General features: G+C 43.7%; 1 protein-coding gene across 1 annotated transcript in view; it reads right to left on the bottom strand.

The window, feature by feature from the left end:
• Positions 1–22,212, bottom strand: part of ANK2 (ankyrin 2) — a 139,328-nt gene that overhangs the window by 24,139 nt on the left and 92,977 nt on the right. The window contains 13 exon segments of the mRNA XM_039551201.1: positions 255–329; positions 1,698–7,442; positions 9,963–9,984; positions 11,943–11,972; positions 12,714–12,728; positions 12,730–12,837; positions 13,633–13,758; positions 15,048–15,276; positions 17,518–17,614; positions 18,287–18,491; positions 19,319–19,530; positions 20,298–20,452; positions 21,658–21,756. Coding sequence (XP_039407135.1) covers positions 255–329; positions 1,698–7,442; positions 9,963–9,984; positions 11,943–11,972; positions 12,714–12,728; positions 12,730–12,837; positions 13,633–13,758; positions 15,048–15,276; positions 17,518–17,614; positions 18,287–18,491; positions 19,319–19,530; positions 20,298–20,452; positions 21,658–21,756 — 7,118 coding nt within the window.

Here is a 22,212-nt window from a genome sequence, read left to right as displayed (position 1 = left end):
ACTCTCACTTGTCTCCACTACCGTTCGCTGTCTCAGGTCTATTGAATCCACAATATAAATATTGCTTTAGGTGATTGTGATTGTTTAGGTACCTTGTGATCCCATTTAGGACTCTTAGTATTCCAAAGACAACAAGCTTCTGAAATATTTTTATAAAACATCTTCAGATAATCAGAAAATAATCCAGAATAAACATGAAAGGAGTGGGGACCATTCCCATCCTTTCTCTCTGGAGCAGACAACGTGCGTTTTACCTGTCCAGCTGAATCCAAGGTGATCTGCGATATGGGCCAGTCTCTCCTCTGTCTTTTCCTGATCATCCTGTTGATCTAAAGGTCAAAGAGAGCTACAAGTTGCCTTTTGCAAGTTAAAAACCATTTCCATAGGAGAGAGAGCCCAAGAAGGGAAAGCGCTGGTTTTTCCTAACTGCTGCGTCTAAATGTGGACAGGCTGCGTAACTCAAGCGAGGCCTGTAAATCCCTAGGTTCAAAAAGAAAACCAAAAAGCTTGGCTTTTCAAAAAGCACAGCACTATCTAGTTTTTCCATCTGAAAATCAGCCTTTCACGTGGAATTGTCATCTAGGACTGAAGCACCTACGGTGTCTGTTTCGGCCAAGCATTTTACTCTAAAACTTCTTTCTAACGTTCAGTTGAAGACTTAGTCAAAGTCAAGAGCCATCGTTTTCCATGCCTCCTTAGCAAATGCCAGGGTGGAAGAATTCATCGGGGACCGGTGCTTCTGATCGTGTTCTTTCTGTTGTAGGGCAAGTGGTGTTCAAACAGCCCACACAGCACTTGAGACTATGGTCTGTATTTGAGATACTGTTAATTTCAGTGTCTTTGACCCTCTGGACAGGGAGTGAGACAAAATGCTCACAACAAAGGCAAGGAAAAATCACATGGTCATTCGTCAGTCCTCATTCCTTTACTAAAGGTGAGACTGACAGCTCCTCCCATCCCCAGAGCTCGTTTGAGGATGGCAGAATTTGAGTTTTGATTTTCCCCGAACGCGCACGTGGATTGCGACACCTCTGAATCAGGAAATTGCTTAGGGTTCGTGATATGCACGTGTCATTTCAACTCCTGATTTCCATTAGGGCTACCCAGCACTAGCACACAAGTAGGTGAGAGGAAAACCAAGTACCAGAAAACGTGTACGAACGTTACCCGTGACTCAGGGTTTTCTTCAGACACGGACCGTCAAAAAAAGGGAACACAAAAAGCTTCGTTCTTTAAAACTCCTGCAGATCTCTTTGCGTACCAACTCAAAAGTCTATAAATTTGCCTGTCTCGCTTTCAATTGACACCCAAACATTTGTTATTAGTAGAAGTTAAGAGTTAGTAATAGGGCCAGGGAAAGTCAAAAGCCAAAACGTGCATGACCTAAGCAATCAGTTTAATGATAAAACCATACATATGTTTAGAAGTGTTTTTTTGCTTATTAAGGTAACACTTCCCCATAAGCATTTATGGTTTGCAATCTTGAGATCGTTTCACAGACAAGAACACAGACACAAAATAAAAAACCCAAACACAGCTCACAAGGGGAAAAAAAAGCACAACTAACCACCAAAAGCTGAAAAGAAAATGCCACACACACTACACCTGTACACAAACGCACACACGCACCAAAGAAAACAAAAAGAGTTTAATTCATGACATGCGTTGCACAGGGAATCCCAGTCGTTGGCAAATACCTTCAGCACGGTCATGGACATTTTCGTCAGGGATACGTTCAATTTGAGTCTCTACAGACTCATCCCAAATGGGTCTGATGTCAAAGATGTCTTCGGGAACTGACTGCTGAGTCTCACTGGATGGCACATTTTCAATAACTGAAACTTCTAGGGCACTACTGCTTTCATCATCTGAAACTAATTCTTGTTCTCTCTCTGACTGTGTGAGTCTTTCCACTAATTTAGAAGCTTCGTCACTAATCTCTTCAAAAAACTCTATGGAGTTTTTGTAAAGATCAAAGAAATGGTCCTTACTTTCCTTTGTGGGACTAAAAGCACTGCGGGAGCCTGTAGCGCTTCTGCTTTTAACTGGCAACCGTGAAGAAAATACCTTCGATCTTGCTGTTGTTGCCTCATCTGAGTCTAGCTCAAACTTCATCTCACTCTCCCTCTCCCTGGCCTCTGCCTCAGCCTCAGCGTAACTCCTAGCTTTGATGGAACGTTTGGCCTTTGGATCCACGGGACTACTGGCGTCAGATTCCGATTTACTCCGGCTGTCTGGTTTTGAAGGGACCGCGCTCGTCATGTCGAGCGCTTTGGGTGACTCTGGCTTGTGGACGGATGTGTCCGCATACAAGTGTTGCGGCTCGGTTTTTTGGAAAGCGGATTTCACGGGAATTTTAGACTTTGGTTTTGCTTGGCCATCTTTTCCTTCACATTGCAAACTGTCTAGGAAGTCATCCGGGGCAAGGCTCTCGTTTTCCAGTTGTTGTGAGGATTGCGATGTGGCAGCAGCTGTTCTTACAGGGATTTTGGATTTGCTTTCAGAAGAAGGCACACTCTCCATTAGAGCAGTAGGGATTTCAATCACGGATCTCTGTTCCTCTGGGGAAGAGTCTGGGGACTCCTCACCCTGTTCAGAACTAACTGATTGAGAGACTTTGGAAAAATCTAATTCATCTTCTACCGCACACTGCTCGGGAGAGATGGGGCAAGGCACCTGACTGCTATCGACCATGTCGGTCTCCGTTCTGGAGAGGGGCTCAGCTTCAGAGGCAGCGGTTTCTTTCTTTGGTGATTTGGAAGAAGCTGAAATACCCATTTTAATTGGAATTCTGGATTTAACATCTGCTTTTGCAGTGCCTGTGCTGACACCTTCACCCGTCATTTCTTCAGATCTGTCGCTAAACTCGGGTGACGGGGGTGAGCATTTTAATGCATCTTGTTCTTGTGTATCTGACGCCTCTGACTCTGAAGGTGCAAACGGGTCTGGTGAGCCCTTCAGCTGTGAAGATTCCACCTCTGCTGCTTCTTTTGCTTCTTCACATAGAGAAACTTCTTCCTGAGGCTCCTGCCCCCCCTGGAAGAAGTGAAAGCTTTCATCTGGGTAGTTCCTTTTGGTCATGTCAATGGCTCCACTTCTAGTCATCTCAAACAACTTGCCTTCCTGAAAAAGAAAAGGATTTTGTTCACTGAGTGGTGTCCCTTCTTCGGTGGGCGTCCTGGCTGGTGTCGTGTCAGGGGTTGTGCCTTGGGATCGCCTGTCTACCATCAACCCAAATATCTTTTGTTCCTCTTCTTTCACCCGAGCTTCAAAAGCATCGTCGTCTTCACGTATTTCACTCCACGTGTCAGAATCCACATCGGTTCTAGTGATGACAACCTGACCTGTCAATTGCTCTGTTTCATCTCTTATATCCTCAAGGGCAGATTCAGGTAATTTTGTTGAATCTGAGGCCGGAGACCCTTGTGACATTGTCTGAAATTCGTCCTCTGGTTTGGGCTCTATTTCCACGTACACTTCCTCTGAAGAGCAATATTCACTGCCTGTGTCTCTGCTAAGTAAAGCTTCGCCAGTCTGATCTTTCCCTGCTACAACAGAATAGGTTTCCCTAGATAGAAGGCTTCTACCAGATCCTACCAGACTTTCAGAGTCAATAAAGAAATGCCCAGAAGACACATTTTCGTAAGGGCTCACTATATGCGGATCACTACCATCAGCAGCATTTGCCGCACAGCTCTCGAGTTCCACTGTGTCAGTGGTTAGGGATGAATCCTCTGGTAAGGGCTCCTCAGCATGACCAGCCCCGTGAGATGCCTCACAACCTGTATCTGCTTCTCTCGAATCCCTTGCCGAAGCAGAAGGGTCAGCGGTGTCACCTTCGGCCAGGTTGCCATCGCGTGGAACAGAGTACTCGGTGGTACCGTGTCCACAAGAAAGATCATCTGCCTTCTCTGACACGTCTCCCGTAGAAATGAAATCTCTGTGCGGTAATGCTGCCATGGGTTCGACATCTTTTTCAGCAGCGTTGCACTGCTCAATCATTAGTGAAGACTCAGTGTGAACCTCTTTTTGAGAACTGTCACCAACAGAGTGACAGGGAGTACACCCCAATCGTGTAACCAGGGCATCGGGACTGACTATCTCACAGTCACCTGTACTGTCACAACCTTTTGATTCAGCACTTTCTGCTGATGCACAACCATCGGAATGACAGGTGCTCGTGGAAGGCTTACAGCTGCGCCCAAGGATAAGCGGCTCCTCTTTGTCACCTTTGCTTTGTGCTTTAACCTCACCTATCCTGACAGAGCGTGGTTGGGAATCAATGGGTTGGAAACCTGCTTCGTCGGGGCTAGAGCTGGAGTCAATGCTGGATGGTAAAGGTGAGGGTGGCTGCACTCGGATCACAGGCTCCATTAGGAGACCCGAGTCGGCTTCTTTTTTGAGCTGAGTCAATTCTGGCTCGCTTTCGGAAGAGGAAGAACTTTTCCTAGATTCAGCTGCAGGTGTCACCACTGTGGGTGTGTCTTTTTCCCCTACGGCTGTTGGCTCTGGTGCTTCGGCCTCACATGAGGCTTCTGAACTGGAAATCACAGAAGATTCATCTGACTTACGACTCTTTTTATAATCTCTCTTCTGTTTTGCTTCTTGTTCCAATTCATCAAACATTTTGATTTTGGTCACCATTTTAAACATCTCTTCTTCGGGGGTGAATCTCTTCTTTGGCTCACTTTCCAAATCATCCTCCGGTTCTTCGTTGACTTCAGGGATGGTGGCTGACTTTGGTACGTCTGCCATTTTAGGTGTGATTTCGTAGCTAATTTCTTCTGAACTAGGAGTTTCAGGTGAAACGGGACTTTTCCCCGAACTCTCCATGAGGGATGTTTGCTCTAGACTGTCATCATCGGCACTTCCCTCAGGGTCACGGAGAATCCTGGAACGCACTGATGCCAGCTCTGGGCAGGCTTCTGCTTTGCTAAGAACAGACTGAGGAGGACCCTGCCCCAAAATACAAGCCTTCACTGTTGGCTCTATGGGGCTGCTTTCAAGTGAATCGCGGCAGGGGGACTCTTTCATAGGACTGGGCTCCAAAGAGTCAGGCGTTTTGTGTGATGAGTTATCTTCTAGCACTGGGCTTGCTTCCAGGGAGTCTTTATGGCTTATAGTCAAAGAGTCATCTGCAACTGGGCTAAAGCCTTCACTATCATGGCTAGCAAGTGAAAGTTCCAATTTCTGGGGACTTCTAACTGTAAGACGGCGTTCACAGGCTACATCTTTTTCTTTCTCTAAAGCAGTGTCATGTGTTTCAGAAGACTTAGTGAAATGTGCAGTGGTTCTGGATTCTTTATCCCTGCTAATATCTTTCATAATGGAAGCTGAGCTACTTCCTTTAAGTTTATCAGCCTCTTCTTCAGAGGCTGGAGGTACACGCTCTTCTGATACATGGTCAGAATGAGACTCACTAGTCTCGGTAACAGCATCTAGCTGCCTCTCACTAATACCTTTTTCATCTTCCTTTGAGGAGAGTTCCTTCGGAGAACATGTTTCTGCTGTTGTGTGTACTCCTCCTACCGCTCCTTTAGCGTCTTCAATTTGCCCATCATTTTTCTTTGGTGAGAAGGAAAGGCTTTCTGGGCTTGTTTCAGGAGTCTCTGCCAGACCCTCATGCTTGTAACTTTCCTCCGAGCTGATCTGAGGGGTTCCGTCAAGTAGGCTGCCTGGAGAGTCAGCCACACCTTCGTGTTTAAGGCTCTCGGAGCTCCCATCGAGAGCAGCACTTTGCAGAGAAAGAGCAGGAAGGAATCCGTCTTTCCCATACTCTGTGGGAAAAGCAGCACCGAAAGGACTGGTCAGTACTTGCTCCAAGTTAAGCTCTCCCTCCTCTGTCACTGAGAGGTGTCGGAACTGTTGGTATTTGTCATTATCCTCCAGTTCTTCTTTAATGACGTCAGAAAAGTCCGTTGAGGTTTTCCTGTCAGGGCTGATCTGGAAGTCAGGATCTCCTTGATCATCAGAAGTCCTGCCCTTCCCAGGCGCTGTTTCTTTGGCCCTTTCAGCAACCATTACCGGAGGGAGAGGTTCGATTGGCTTTTTGCTGCTCTGCTCTTTTACTTGGTCTTTGCCACCAGCTTTCTTGGCAGTTTCCATGGTAGAAGTTTGTGCTTTTCCTTTCTTTGACTGTGGCTCTTTCTCTGCTTTTGGCACCGTGCTTGGTTTGTCCTTCTGTTTGTCTGTCTTGAGGTTTGACGCCCGCCTCGTTTCACTCTGTGAAGGAATTGTTTTCCTGCGGGACGTTTCCTTCTCGGGGGCCTGTTGCTTCTGTTTGACAGATTTGTGCTCAAACAGTCCAGAAACATTCTTGGACGGGTCTTGCCCTGACTGGAAGGCTTTCATCAGTTCCCGAACGGACATGGTCTCTTCGAGTCTCTCTGTCTTAGAAGAAGGTGAGACAGGCGGCTGGGCTTTGTGTGCTACTGGCTTTTTAACTTGTGCAGGCTTTTTAGGCGCCTTTTCGGCAGGGCCTTCTTTTGCCTGAACTCTGACAGGCAGTTTTGACCGTACTTTTTGCTCATCTTCCACTCGTTTCTGAAGAGCTTTGACTTTATCTTTTATTGAGCCAATGGGAGTTTCCTCAATAACAGGGGACACAGCTTTAGGCTCCGGAGCAGCTGTCACCTTTAGGCCAGGCTCCCCAGCCGGTGCCTCGTCTGCAGCAAGCTTAGGCAGTCTCAGTTTCTCTCCGCTGCTGTGCGCCTTGCCTTCCTTTGGCTTTGGCTTTTCTCTTAATTTTGCCCTAAGGGGCTTCTTAACTTCTGAGGCTGCCTTCTGTTGCTCCTGCGAGCTTGCTTTCCCAGTTTTTGGAAAGTCTTTTCCTTTTCTTTCAGAATCCCTGCTTACTACTGCTGCTTCAAATTTCTCTTCTACTCCCTCCTCTTGTAAGGCCTGTGGCTGTACCTCATGAAGAGAAACGCGTGGTTTTAAATCCTCTGCAAGGTAATCCACCACTCCTGTCGCATCCGGCTCCCCCTTCTTTGTTGCCCCTTTGTCTGCCCTGACTTCAGCGCGGCTCGGCTCCGTGACTTCTGATGGAGCGTTTCTTCTGGCCTCTTCGATTTCTTCATCGCTGACAATGATCCATTCTTCTTCTAAGGGTTCTTGTTTGGAAAGGGACTTCTGCAAAATGTCCTCTTCTCTGGTATAGGATCCACCTCTCAGAATTTCATTTACTTTTTCTAAGTCCTCTTTCACTCTTTCAACTATTTCAAAAGGTTCTCCTGGCTCTTCTTCAGCGGGCTTTTCAAGATCTTTCACTTTAATGGAGCCTGACTTATCAGAAGGATCAGTTGTCAGGATGGCAGTCATTTTGATCAGATCTTGTTTCATCTCAGAAACTTCAGACAACAGGTCTGGACTGGCTAGTACAGGGACTTCGTTAACCAGATGGCTTTTCAGGACAGATGTTTCTGTAGATTCTGTCTCGTCATCTTTGATGCGAATGAAAAACATCGAAAGTAAAATGGAAATCAAAAATAGAGATTGGAAAATGTAATCAGGACTGAAAATGACAGTCTTTGGCTGTAGTGGTAGGAAGGTCAACAAAATGGGCTGGGAATGGTGGATCCACAAGATCTGAGGGTACAAGAGCAAAGCAAAGCTAACAGGGTGGGGGTGGGGGGGGAAGGAAAACCAACTGAAAAGGAAAATGGCAGGAAATAACTTGCTTCACTTTATTGCTAGAGCACAACCACACATACAGTATCAAAGCTGGAACAAACCAAATCAGGACACCACTAAAAAAAAAACCCAAAACAACAACAACAAAATTTCAAATCAAAGCCAGAAGAAACACAGTGAAGTTACACAAAGAGAGGCATCTCAAGATTGTTCAGATGTTACAGATCAATGTTCAAATAAAAAGAAAAACAAGAAAAAAGGGGGAAAGCATTAGAACTGATTGAAAGTCCATTTCCTCTAAGAGAAAGCCAGTGTTAGCAAACTGTCAGAATAACATCGGGTTAACAGTTTTGTTTTTCTTAGTGACCAAAATAAAAAATGAAAAGTAATTCTGCAGTAATCTAAAATACGATCAAATACGTAGAGATCTGAATCAGCTGCAAACCGGCATTTCATCTAAGGGGATTTCACACCTACACAATGAAACAAACAGGCTTTTGTTTTAAGAGGCATGGTCCTTTCCTTGGAACATCCTCATTGACAACTAATGAACTGACTGAGGAAAGAGAAGACAGAGAAGAAAAGGAGAGAGAGTAAGAAAAAACTGTGAATCAACTTAGACGTGATTTCAGAGTTTTAAAAAATGTAATGTATGGCAACCCAAAGTCACAGACAGTCACACTAGACACATACATACAATTCATGTAAGGCAAGTTATTTCCATGCAAAGCAAAGGTGTTGCAAATGCTGCTGGGTAGGTAGCTTCAGTTAAAAACAAGAGCTCTAAAAATTAATCATAGAAATTAAAGGTACATGAAAATCCTGTAAAACATACTGTGGTGAAATATTGTCTAATCTGGCAGTCAACTACAGGAAGGTGGCTGCAGCTAATTCCCACTATGCCGTAACTGCCTGCTGGTAATATTTCATTTCAGCAAGGACTAGCAGAAAATGCACGTTGAACAGAACAAAACAGTGGAGAACTGAAGCAAGTTACAAACAGAACACAATGCTTAGGAATTACTAATGGGCATTTTCCCTTTCAAGGTAGCACGTCACATGGAACTGCACATTTCAGCACCCCAGCAAAAGTCAAAGCACTAATGCAGATGAGGAGAACCTAAGCAACACAGAATTAGCTGTCTTTATCTGTAAAAAGGATTCATTTTGCTACACTGTTCTCCTGGGTGCAACGAGCGCTAAGTATTTGTGCTGTACATTAATTAGAGCCAGATTGCTGCGGGTATTTTGGGGCTGAAAATGTGGTCTTTTGGTGCTGCTGCTTTACAGTGAACTGTCTGGTGCACACCGAAATGCCAGCCAGTAATTCTGTAAAACTGTAGTATGTACTTTCATAAATATCAAACGTATGACTCTTCCACTGGCCAATAACGGAGTTAATCAGCCTGAAGCAAAGCAACTCCAGTGGGAAATAAATTGGAAGTGCTGTCCAGACAGCGTGTGGCTGGAGCAGGAACACCCACCGGGGTTTCTCTGGGGCCCTGGGGGATTTGGCAGTGAGGAAGCGGCCGGAGGCCAATGCGACACGCTGCACTTTAACTGCAAACAAGGCAAGACGTTGCACTCCAGACTGGAAACAAGGCAGACGTCGTTCTTTTCCTGAACGGATCCAAGAATGGCTGCACTTGGAAGCAGCTCTCGTCAGGGACACTTCAGTGTGTGCAGAGATTTGTTTGATTTGCCTCTCCCGTAAAGGAGACGTTTGCGAGCCCCTCCCCCGCGCTCTCTCACGGTCACGGCCTGGTTGTGCGCGCTCAGAGGGTGTTTGTGCTGCGCCAAGCTTTCGGGTCAGATTTACAGCCATATTTCACCACAGTAAAGGGTGGGGCAAGGGAGGCAGGGTTAAACAGCCTGATTCCTTTGGACAGTATCACTTTTTGGCATGGTTGCATTCCATGAGACTAATGAAATCGGTTGGAGTCCTCATTAGGTTTTCATTAAAAGTGATACTGTCATCCGTCTCAAATATGAGGCAAGAACGTGTGTCAACAAAAGGAGAAAACAAAAAAAGCGGAGGGATGAGCATTCATACGAGCAACATAGCAATAGCAGGATCACTAGGGATGTCAAAGGAAAGTAAATGCTTAGATGAACGGTTTTAAACTGCATTACTTGTTAATTTACGTGTTAAAGCGTATTTAATTGGATAGCTGCCGAGATATTAAATTGTTTTCTATTACAGTTGTAGGTATTGATGTTATGAGCAGTAGCAGTTAAAACTTAGCTCTCTTTCATGCTTATCTTTACTCTTAACCATCTCTCGTACAAACTGCATTATAACATTCTCAAGAAAAAAAAGAAAATCTTACTTTTTTCTGAAGTCACATCAACCTGGAAGAGAAAAAAGCAGGAGATTTAAAAGTTCAACTAGAATTGCTATACAGAGCCACGAGTGAAGTGCTAGTTGTACGGAGAAACACGGACGTAAATGGAACCAAGAATGCATTTAAAATAACAGCAAAAGCGTGGCTTAATTTATTTAAGGTCTCTAATACCAGAAAAACTGTTACTTTGCTATAGTCATGGTCAACAGTAGATGCAACATGTTGCAGTGTATTTCCTTTAAATGCTCTTACAGCAAGTGTGGAGGGCCTGAACTTCTGCACGACCGGGTATTTTGTTGCATTGCTCCTAATTTATTTCTTCCCATCTAAAGCAAAATACTCCAATATGGTTATGTGATGGCACATGGTGCATCTGAAAGGCACCAGGAAGTTTTATGCCTTGTGTTTCCTTGGACACGTTCATTCTGAGAACAGGGATTGCATTTTTGCCTCTGTGTTTAGTGATGACGAAATGCAGGTGCAGAAGTGATGGCAGAACTGCCCGAGGCATGCCCTGGGGCTGGATGCCACTAATAGCTATGGATACCTTTACATGGAAGCTGTGATGGCCCTCACAGGCCACCTTTTTGGTTTTTCAGAGTTATTTGGGTACAGATCAACAAAGTCCTACAATTTTACTCTTATTCAAAAGCAAACAAAGTCCTTGCCAAAAAAAGAATTAAACAGAACACAGTGTCAGACTATGAAAACTCAAGAAGCAAATTTTTGAGGTTGCCTTGCAATTTCAGTTTATTTCAGTTCCGCTAGCATTTGTCCACACCAGCACATGTTGTTTAAATTTGGCTATGGCAGAATATGCAAAGTCAGAAGCAGCGTTAAACCTTTAATTTCCTATGCAAACTTGTGGTAGGGGTAGGACAGCTGTGAAGAATGCAAATCAGCTGTGCAGTACTGCTGATACACGGTGCTGTGCATGGTAAAGCCCCCAAGGTAACTTTAGCAAGTGCTGAAAAGGTTTAAATAGTTCCAACTATTCTTTATAAAGATAAATGCGATGCACAGTCTCAATCGAGATGTTAGGAAATCCTTGCCTTGCCATGAGCTGACAAGGAACAGAAGGAAATCCCTGGCCACACGTGCATGTTCGTACGTGCCTGGCAATCCTTTAGGCTCACGTAATTGAATCTCACGCTCAGCAGTGTGTGTAACAGGTCCATAACAGCCCAAATTCCTCTGATGCACAGACTGCCCTACATGGTAACCCTGCATCCCTAGGGCGTTCAACTTCCCTCACTTTCAGTTCTTCCAGATCAGCCCAGATGTATGTCAGCATACTAATTACGATAAAAATTAATGAAGTAAACAAAAAAGAGTTGAAAATGCTTATAGCCATCAATGAGCTTGTCTTTCTGTGCTTTAGTTTCCTATACAAAAACAGAAGTAATATTTACCACAGCAGCGGTAAATATTTTTGGAATGGTAATAGGAAACTGCAACTGGTGCCACAGAACTGCTGAATCTGTGCACGGAGAAGATGCCCATCCTCCCTGGGGAGCTGGCCCTTCTCACAGTGTTTCCAACAGCTGAACGTCATCGAAGCGTGGGGACGCTTTTCTAATGTGACTCATTCGTGTCGGGGTCAGAGCCCAAGCAACATCTCTGAGTGCCAGAACGGGGCTGGGAGCGGATGCAACTTGGTTTACGCTAAAGACGAACATTCCAAACCTTCTACGTGTGACCTCTGGGTTAACGCTGGTTCTGTACCGGGCGTCAGTCATCCGGCAGAGACCTGTAACATCCAGGCTGTTGGATGTGGTAAATGGAGAAGCCTGGTAATTTTAACGTGGGGGAAGTTCAACCCTGTCTCTTCCCCAAGTGAGTCTGTGCAAGGCCCTCTTCACTGTGCTCGCAGCACTGAGCTAAGTGTCTGAGTTCTGAGTTGTGTCTCTTAGTTGTGTTTGAGCAGTGTGTGTAGGCAAGAACGTGCTGATTTAGCAACATTACCTCTTCTGGTTCTGGATCTGAATCTGATTCCTTTTGGTCCCAAAGTGCCATGCAAAAAGAGAAGGGGGAAAACAGAGCAGGCAAAAGGCAATTTTTTTTAGAAGAGAGTAGGAAAAAGTAACTTGTGACAACATTTAACAGAACAGAAGAAAATGCAGCACGTTTCTGCAGTTGATTTCTTACGTCAAAAAGCAACAAAACTAAACGCTCAATTTAAACACAAAAGGCTACAGAACCAAGCAAAATACAAACAGGGAAGGTTAGAGGTCTAGTGATCCTTATTTGTACCGAAACTTCAAATATATACATGCTTTTTCATCCATAAATTAGCATCTATAAACACTTGAAATATTTAGGAACTATTACCATTTGAAGTTAAAGTATGTTGAGATGCTCGGCTTTAAAATTATACTGAAATGCTATAATTTTAGGCAAATACATCACTAAAAGGCATGCAGCTTCTAATCTGACCAGGACAGGGAAAACCCCTGTGGTTTGAGAGAATAATCCTAAGCTGGCACTTCTACGGAAGCAAGTGTTTAACATCTGAGAGCACTCCCACTCGTCTCTTCTGAGTCCGCAGGAAATACCTGGTGACACTTCCAACGCTGGCATTGGGGCCACCAAACCCAAGACACCGAAAGCCCTTGGACAGAATTCTTCCTCTTTCAAATCCCTGCCCACAAAGCTTTAACCCCGTTTTGCCCTCCTCCTCAGTTCTTGTTTGTATGACAATGCTGATGCCTACAGCTGGGTGTAATGTCTCAGTACCTTTGTGTAAATGGGTTAAAGTGATGTTTAAGTTACATATGGCTTGATGAACGAGGCCTCTGGTAGATTTTGGTTCCTTCATGAATGATAATCGTCCACAGGGCTCTTGAGTGCTATCTCGGACCTGGCACAGCAAAAATACACACGTTTAATCTGCTGGTTTGATGTACGAGCTACTTGTGCCTCTCAAAACTGTTCAGCAGGAGTTTTTCTCCCCACCAGATGGGGGAGAAATGTCCAGGTAGGCAAAGCCAACGTGGTTTTGTTTTCATTTTCCCCCCTGCTGTTTGTACGTTTACGTACGGATGTATTTGGGTATTCAATGTATGGTGGAAAATTCAGCAGGTGGGGAAAGCAAAGCCAAAGGAAGGCAGCGGCACAGATGAAGCTGTAAATTAAAACAAGCTACAAAATATTGCTGGAAACGAGGAGAAAGTTTAAAATTTGTCTAGCAGCGCACAGCAACTGTAACACAATGACAGAGTGGGCTGGTTTTCTCCGCTTACTGGAAGTTCCCATTCATAAATCATTTCTCCACGACTTTTATTTATGTAATGGAAATGGCTTCCTCCACTGTAGTCAGAACGTCCAGGTAGAAGGAAAAGTTTGTGGGAAGAGGTTTCCAGTGCTCTCTCATTTCCCTCTCAGAAGGGCTGGTGATGGGGGCTCGGTGACAGCAGCCCTTCTGACCGCAGGGGGCTAAAGCATTACTTAATTTGGGGGGAATGGAGGCTTTTTACTTGGGCTTGTATTTTGCAAGTTTTCCTACTCATAAAAAAGCTTTTTAAATGGAATAGTACAAGGATAAAATTAGGGTACAGTTGGGAATTTATATAAATTAACTAGTTTGGTTTCTTTGTTCACAAAAACTATGGTGGAGTGATAACTGAAATATCCAAAACGGAGCTATCAACATTACCTTAACAAACAGAGGAAGTCTGTTTTCTTTGAAGGCAAAGAAACTGAATATATGGTGTTGCCCGCTCTTTGTGAGTGGCACCAAATTGCCAAAGCAGTCAACATAGATGGGTTTTCCTTCTAATACCTGTTGGACAGGAAAAAAAGCAAACCATCAATGCTTGTGAGGTGATAAGGATTTCTTCTTAAGGATAATTCTACAGTAGTTACAATCAATGTCTGGAACTGTTAGGACTTGTCAGCATTTACAAGACTTGTTAGGTACCTAAAATGTGTGGAAACATTTCAGATTATTAAATTCCAAAGATAAGAGATTGTAATTTAGTAACAATAGTGCAGTACTTCAAATGACAAAACGTGGACTCAGTGTCATAAATCTGGGCAAACTTTTAAATCTAGATTTTAATTTGGATTTTCGATTTACTCCCATTTTAGCACAATTTGCTAACCTGGCCTCATCACCACAGTCAAAGAAATATTGTCTTCAGCCACTAGAACTCAGAGTGTGTACCTACTGTAAGAGCTTTTGAAAGGCAGGCTTTAGGAAAAGACCTCCCTGGAATCGCTCTACAATGGCACCACTTGTATCTTCAGACTGCTGTTGTTATGGCCCCTCCCCGTGTTTGAATATCAGATCAGCAGTCTGGCAGATGTGCCATTCCAAGTGCCAATCCATTCACTTATCTCATCCTTACTTTCCAGAAATTCAGCCTTGTCATTCACTTTGATAAGCCCATATTTTATCTTGCTGCTCTGCACAAGAGATGCCTGTCAGAGCTTCAGAAACAGCGAGGACAATTACTTTAAAGGTGGGATTCTCATGGAAAAGAGACTGAACTAAGCAGAATGTGCCGTGTAAGTTAAAGCACCTTTGATTTGTCATCCCTTCTGAGGAAGCTGACAGAGCCAGAAAAACTGCATTTAGCAGGCAGTTTGCTGCATTCCACATAGGAAAGCTTTTGCCTGCTCAGCAACAGATTTAACGCAATTTTGTTTTTGCAAAGCAGAATACGAATCAAACCTGCTGCTTTTTAACTTCTTGGTATGTGAACGTGCTGACAAACTGTGACCGCTGTCAGCTGCTTTTCTGGTTAGTGATGTGCGTTTATGGCGGTACTCAAAGTGGGGATTTAGCCATTGCTTTTGGCTCCGACCTTCTCCCTTTAACCCTGTGGATGGAGTTGGACAGTTCCCTCTGGGAACAGGGTTCCCTCTGAGAACAGGGTTTCCTCACGACTTTTTCCTGACGCCTGACAAAAGCGCAAGTTTCCATCTTATCATGGTTGCTGATACTGCATCATGACAGTACTTGTTGGCAGATTATTTTTCAGTCCTTGTGGCAGATAAAAGGCAGAAAGTGTTCGTTTAAAAGCAGACACTAGAAAACGGAGACAACTTGCAAGTCTAGTACAGTACCTCTACGTCCCTGCTTCTGGCAACTTCAGCAAAGTTTTCTTGTTGTTCTAGGGTTTTATCCACCTTGTCATCCGTCATGCAGAAACATCTTAACCGTGCTTCAATGGGATCGTGAGATTTGGCAAACACCACAAATTTGGCCATGTAGGGGACACAGATAATTTCTCTGTACACTTGGGAAGCAAAAGTAACAGATTCTTGCGTCTGCCGACAGTCTATCAACCAAAATCTGTAAAAGAAAACAAAGAGTGGTGCCATCAGCAGAGAAGGATTTCAGAAAGGAAATTCTGTGTTTCCCCATCCTGGCAGCATTAGCAGGTACAGCAATTGGAGATAACAAGTCAGAATACAGTACAAAAAGAATTGTCACTCTTGGGTTTTGTCTCCCATCCGACTTAAAGGAAAGAGCAGTCAATTCCTCACACACAACAGCAAACCCTGAGGTCTTCAGGTGAACGTGAATGACTCTGTCTGCTGTGCAAAGCTGCATGCCACATCAGAAATTACTCCTATGTGAATGTAGCCACCAAGCATTTTCCAAGCAGTAACACGTCCTGTACCTTCTTTCCCAGCTACCACTTGAGTTTCTCTGTGGAGCTGATGCCGTTTCTTTTCAGTAAAATCAACTGCGTGGGTGGGAAGCTCGAGTTTCCCAGCCAGCCGATGAAGGCGGAAGCCAGGAGGGGTCAGAGGCAGCCCAAAAGCTGCTCGGATCTGTAGGGGTTACTCCTCACGGTGGATTACGCGGCATTGCAAGCCCAAAGCACACCTTTGGAGTGTGACCGCTCTGCACTTACTCATCTGCAGCTGAGCAACAGCGAATTTCGTGCTGTGCCGATCTTCAGAGTGCTTAACAAACGCACTGCTCAAAAGCCCAGGCTGCTGACATTTGCAAGAGGAAAAGCATGTGTGCTACAGAAAGGCACTGCACACTGATCCTTTCCTTTTCCTGCGTGGGAGAATTATGCTGTGCTGGACTCCAACTGGAGAGGCCACATCCTCTGAGAAACCACCAGATGCCTCAGTGATTTGCTGTCAAACACCAGGGGCTAAAAAGCCCCAACAGTTATTAAATCTTTTAAAAGCTGCAGCTCAGGAAATGGAAAACAAACATTGTGCCTCCAAGTCTGCACTGTAATCCACATGACAAATATATCTCTTTCCCAAGCTCATTTTGGACAGAACTAATTTATGAATGGTAAAATTGTTGACCATCATTAATGACGTAACTAGAGATAAAAAAATTACTGTGAATAGCAAAGAGTCAGAAATTAGATGAAAAATCCCATTTTTTAACTTTACCAGCATTTCAAATCATGTTTGGGGCAAAGTAGGTAGTTGAACACTCATTGAGATTAAAAACAAGAGGCAGAACCCGTTAAAATCTCTACATGGAGCCCTGCCTGTATCACAGAATATTAACAATACTGATCAATTTTCATGTCATCATCAGGATTTGGAAAGATCTACTACAAATATGGATTGCAGGACCATAAAGTCCCACCCTCATTCTGGCTGTCTATCACGTGTAGCCGTTTGCTGGGGACTTCACAATTTTAGGGACTTAGACTCCTCCAAGTCTGCATCTTGTTTCCACACATGGTTCTTAAAATTAGCCTTTAATTCCCGCCTTTGCACAGACCTCTGCAGCAGCAGCAGCAGCGGGCTGAATGCACTGTAAGATCCCCCTCTGGCGGTCACTGCTGTTACAGAGGAATGTTCAGTTACACCAAACGAGAAATGGGCATCAGCAAAGCAACCAGCTTAACGGGAAAACAGCCCGTTCTCAACGGAGAAAGGATAAGAAACCAATACTTTATTTCACCTAATGCTAAACTGGAGATTGGACTGCAAGAGCTGATCTCATTTTAACACCGAACACACTATTTCAATAAATAACAAACCTAATCTAACAGTAACAACTGCCCCAGACACTGAATGTTTGCACTGAATTTCATGGGCAAGTTATCCATGGTTCTTTTCACTGTTTGCTGGACTACACAGCCTAGATGGAATACTTTCTAGGTAATGAATTGCATCTCCTGTTACAGAGGAAGAGATTTTTGGGCATTTCTGTGATACACATCACAGACAGGATACAAACTAAAATACATACATACCTATATATTATCTTTTTTTAAGTGAAAAACTGTTTTCAGTAAGAAAGCAGTTAAATCTCATCACAAGAACAGACGCATGGAAGAGACGCTTCTAGACCCCACCTTTGTACACCTACAGGCCCTTTCTGCCTGACTTCTCAGTTTTGGATATTCTGGAAGTAATATCTCTTACAAGATATGCAATGAGGTAGCCAAATAAGGGATTTCTGTTTCCATGGAAATTTGCATAATAATCAGTATCTCTGTTCATTCCACTCTCCATACTAAAATAGTTTACCAGAAATATTTGTGGAACAAAGCCATGCATTTGAGACTATCCCTGTAAAAGTCCTGTTTGGTTGTGCAGGTACCTGGCAGACACATTTGTCGTGAAGGAAACACATTCATTAACAAATGTCAGCGGTGTTGTCCCGGTGATGTCTTCCCATTGTGCAGGGGTGGTTCCTCCTGAAATGAGAGAGGTTTAAAAATAAAATCAAAACCAAGCAAGTCAGCAACTTTTGGCTTCTAAGAAATATTTTACAGCTTTTAATTACCATGAAACCAGTAATAACTCCAGATATGCCCCTCCTTGGGTCCGTATTACACCACTAATGCTAGTAGGACTGGATGGGCTTGCCCTGAAAAGACCAAGTCCCCAGATGATTTTTAAGTAACGAGCTCTGTAGCACAGGATGAAATTAATTAATTAAATTAAATGCTTGCAGCTCATTTCTGTCTCTTAAGGGAGACTGATGCTAAACACATTGGAATCATAGCAAGTAAAGTGTTTAACTCCAGTATTTTCCTCCCAAGCATCCTGCGACATTAAGTCTGTACTACCCTTACTCTGCCAGGCAGAGGTATGTTGGTTCCCAAGAAACAAACTGTAAGGAAAAAGCAAAAAAAAACACCAAGCCCGAAGTCTGTGATTATATTACACATCTCTCGTTAGTGCAAACAACAAATGTTGTTTATGCTACAAAGGAATTGTTTGGAAAGTAGTTTATTTTTCACAGCTTCTCGCCCCAGTCAGATTTCCACCCAGCTTCCCCTGGGTGTAATCAGTTCAGCATTTCCAGCCCCCAGGGACTGACAGTTTCAGGAAGCACATGGAGAGCTCCAGGACTGGCAGCCTACCTGTTATGCTGCATAGTAACCTTAGAGTGGGTGTGTCGCCTCCATAGCCATTCATGAGCCCATCGCTGGAGGCCTTGGGCACGGGAATCGTCATTGTGATGGGCTTATGGAATTTCCTTCTCCTGGGCTCCAGTGTGACGATGGGGCTGAAGGTAGCCTTGTTGCCCAAAATCTTCTTTGTAAGTTCAGTGTGCATAGGTTGAGCCTTTCCAAAACAACAGGAAACAACAGCGCAGTTACTGAAAACAGTCTAATGGTGGGTAAAGAACTGGGTCTGTATATTGCCCACAAACCCCTTAACTTTTCAAATGGCACAATTTTCCATGAAAATCTGCAGATAGAAGAACTGACTGCCAGTGAGAAGGGGAGACCTCACTTTTTTACCTTTCCCATGCCTGCCTCCTCTTCCTATCCCCTTTCTTGCTGCTTATCAGGTTTTTACAGCATTAATTTAATTTCACTTAACCATTAGTCACTTTTTCCCCTGAGAACAAACTCTGGCTGTTTTACTGTGCTGTTCAGCTACTCCCAGGACATTTCAACAAGCACAGTCTCCTGGACAAGGTAAATTACGGATGCATGCAGCAGGAGGACAGGATGGAGACAGGGGAAAGACTTCTCTGTCTCTGAGGAGTGAATTGTTACGGTGGTTGCTTCACACTGAAAATCTGTACATTTAATAATAGCAGCACATTTAATTATTGCAGCACTTTGTACTTGTATGATGTCTTTCATAAGAAGTATTTAGGAAATTCTATGACCTACACTAATATCAGCATCATTACCAAAATTGCTTCCCAAAATCATACAGACAGTTAATAGACAAGGCTCTGAACTAACCAGAAAATCCAAAGCTTTACCTCTTGCTTTGACTTTTGCATGGATTTTTTTTTTTCCCTTTTATTATTTTTACTAAAAGCATTGTAGACAACATAGAACACGATAAGCTGAATATGCTGGGTCTCCATTCAAAAAAGGTGATTTTTCACCAAAAATAAAACCAAGTTAAACTTTGTGAATGCTTCACTGTACCTGGAGGCCAACACGAATTCGCTTGGTGAGAGCCCCTTCTGGGAAGACTGCCTGCACCTGTGGGACCACAGTGCTGCTCAGCACCCCTCCCTCGGGCCCGATGAGGTTGCTGTCCTGTTTGATCCGGGACACCACTGCAAAGTACTGAGGGAAATCCCGGGTGATGATGCGGCAGATGCGCTTCTTCTCAAGCTCCTCTGGAGTATCAAGTACTGAGTGCAAAAGAGGGAATGGTCAGAAGACCAGAGAGTCTCGGAGAAACCTTCAAAATGCACTCAACTTAAGTTTGTAAGTTTGGTGCAACTTACACAGAGTATTTTGTCTAGAAGTAACGGGAAAGAGAAACACACCCCGTGTTCAGCTAAACTAGAGCAATCAAGAAAGGACAGATGACAGACAGAGCCACAAACTGAAGGGAGCTTCAGGCAGCAAACAGAACACATTGACAAAACCTCCAAAATCAGCAGCCAAACAAGCAAAGGGATTGGTTTCAGCCCCTTCTACCTCCCATATTTACAATGTCCTGAACTAGCATCAACGAAACTAAACTTCGAAACAGTACCAAAATATGAGTTCAGCCTTAATGCTGTGAGTTGGCTTGTTTGCTTTGGCATTTGTGAGGTTTTTTGAAAAAAACCCAAATTAGTAACAACTTCCACAGCTCCCAGACAGCACGAGGCTGTTCTGTTCTCTCAGAAACAAAGAGTAGCCATGACTGACATTTCCTCCCACACACGGAGCTGCTCCAAAAGGATCAGTATGGTAATTGCCTTGTTTTGGAAGGATGTTTGCTATGGAAGCTTTTCGTTTAACACTACAAGGAGGAACGGGAGAAAACACAAGTCTGGTGTCTATTCTCAGCTTCACAAACAGAGACATGCAGCCCGTGCAAGGGAACTGAGCACCATGGTAAAAGCTGCTACCCCCAGGTACAGAAGTAACACAGGAGCAGGCTAAGAAACCAAGTGCCACTGGATACCTTCATCCATCCCATTCAGGATTTCGTTCAGTTCATCCTCAGTGTATTCACAGAAATGCTCCTTCCAGCTGTCCCCGTTCTCGCTGCGCAGGATCACCAGCTCTCTCTCCTTGCCACGCAGGGCAGCAAAATGGGGAATCTCCACAATCACAGGCCTGGCACAGCAACACAGCGCATTAAATGCACACAGGAGAGAGGAAGAAACAGGATTAACAGCAACTCTATTCAGTCTGCCACAAAGTCACCTGGAATTCTACCTATTTGGCTGGAATACTTTGGCATAATCCTAAACTAGTAGGCCACTAACACAGACTAGATTTTTACAGGGACCCAGTAAGTGCTGAAGGACAGATGAAAAAGTGCATTCACCTCTTTCCACAGTGTGAATGAGATTTGGTAAGATAATAGTGCTTATCTGGAAATTTGGTGATTGCTTTTGCAAATCCATCAAAAACTCATGCTCATTTTAGTTGTCACTACTGTCTGGGTTAACCTGTGCAACTTCATTTCAAAGAGAATCTACTGTAATGTATAGGAATAGTGGGACAAATTCTGATCTCACTTATACTAGTGCAAATCGGAATAATTTCATTGCAATCTGAAGGCAATTGTGTCCTGTGCCAATTTCACTTCTTTGTAATTCTATATATGCCAATGAATTTATTCCTGATTTACACCCTGGGAGAGATACATGAAGTCTGAGGAGCTTGTCTGGGTTTCTACTGCAGTATAAGAGATAAGAATTTGCCTTGTTGCCTTGCAAGTCAACATCTGCATCAGCATATGTGCCCATATATATATGCACACATATACAACACATATGTGTACATATAATATATCTGTATTGAGATATACATATACATACATACTCTTAGAAATAAGAGAGAAGATATAAAGATATTTGTAGATACACTTCTCTAATTAGAGGACTCACACAGGTTACCATGGTACGTAGTAAATGCCATGTGTTCTATCACACTGGTGGAATCCAACATACAACCTATTGATTGATCGGTCCTTGATACAAAAAAAACAGTTTAAAATTTACAGTAGATTCTTTTTTTTCGTGTCCCAATCCAGGTTGCTTTGCTACAGACATCAAGCACAGAACTAGGAAGATTTCATGCCAAAACAAAAATGAAGGCCACAGTACTTGAAGAAAAAGATACAAACATACCACCAAAACAAAACCACAAACCACAAAGGTTGGAAAATGGTCCACTAAGGGTTAAGTGTACAAAATTTCAAATGATAGAAAGGGACAATATCATGGGCATAATGACATAAAAAAATCATATTGCAGAAGGAGGAGAAGAATGGGGAGGTCAGCATCCATCAATTTGTTTCAAGTCTCTCCTACCCAAGGAATTTGGTCCCAGGAGGCCCCAGCTGAAGGATTCGGCTGACCAAGCTTTCTCCCTCATTAAGTGGGGGAGGAGCCGTAGGCAGATGAAGTTTACTGAGTACATCCAAAGCAGCAGTGAAAGAAAGAACATAAATAAACTTTATGTATTTTTTGTGCCAGAACGCCAGTGCCACTGTCTGGTCCACAGAGTGGAATTAGGCTGTACACTGAATAAGGTTCCGTCCTAGCCAAGACAATTTGGTGACCCAAATCAGAAAATGAGTTTTTTTCATTTAGGATCTTTTCTTTCTTATGGAGGTTTTGGCCGTGTACTCAATGGGAGCAGGATCTGGACATGAGAATGCACTTCTGCAAACAGTACAGTCATTTTCTGATCTCACTGCCAGCAGAACACCTTGGAAAACGCTTGCAGGAAGGGCACAAAGATCTGAGAATGAGTAAAATACACTGTATGCTTGTCTCGCAGGGGAGACACTCTCATCAGATAAGAAAACCATTAAAAAAGAATGGGAGACATACTTAAAATCCATTTGTGTGACAAAGACTGAA

Source organism: Corvus cornix, chromosome 4 (genome assembly GCF_000738735.6).
Source record: "Corvus cornix cornix isolate S_Up_H32 chromosome 4, ASM73873v5, whole genome shotgun sequence".
NCBI lineage: Eukaryota > Metazoa > Chordata > Aves > Passeriformes > Corvidae > Corvus > Corvus cornix.
Note: the sequence above shows the minus strand (reverse complement) of the source record. Positions and strands in the feature narration are given on the sequence as shown.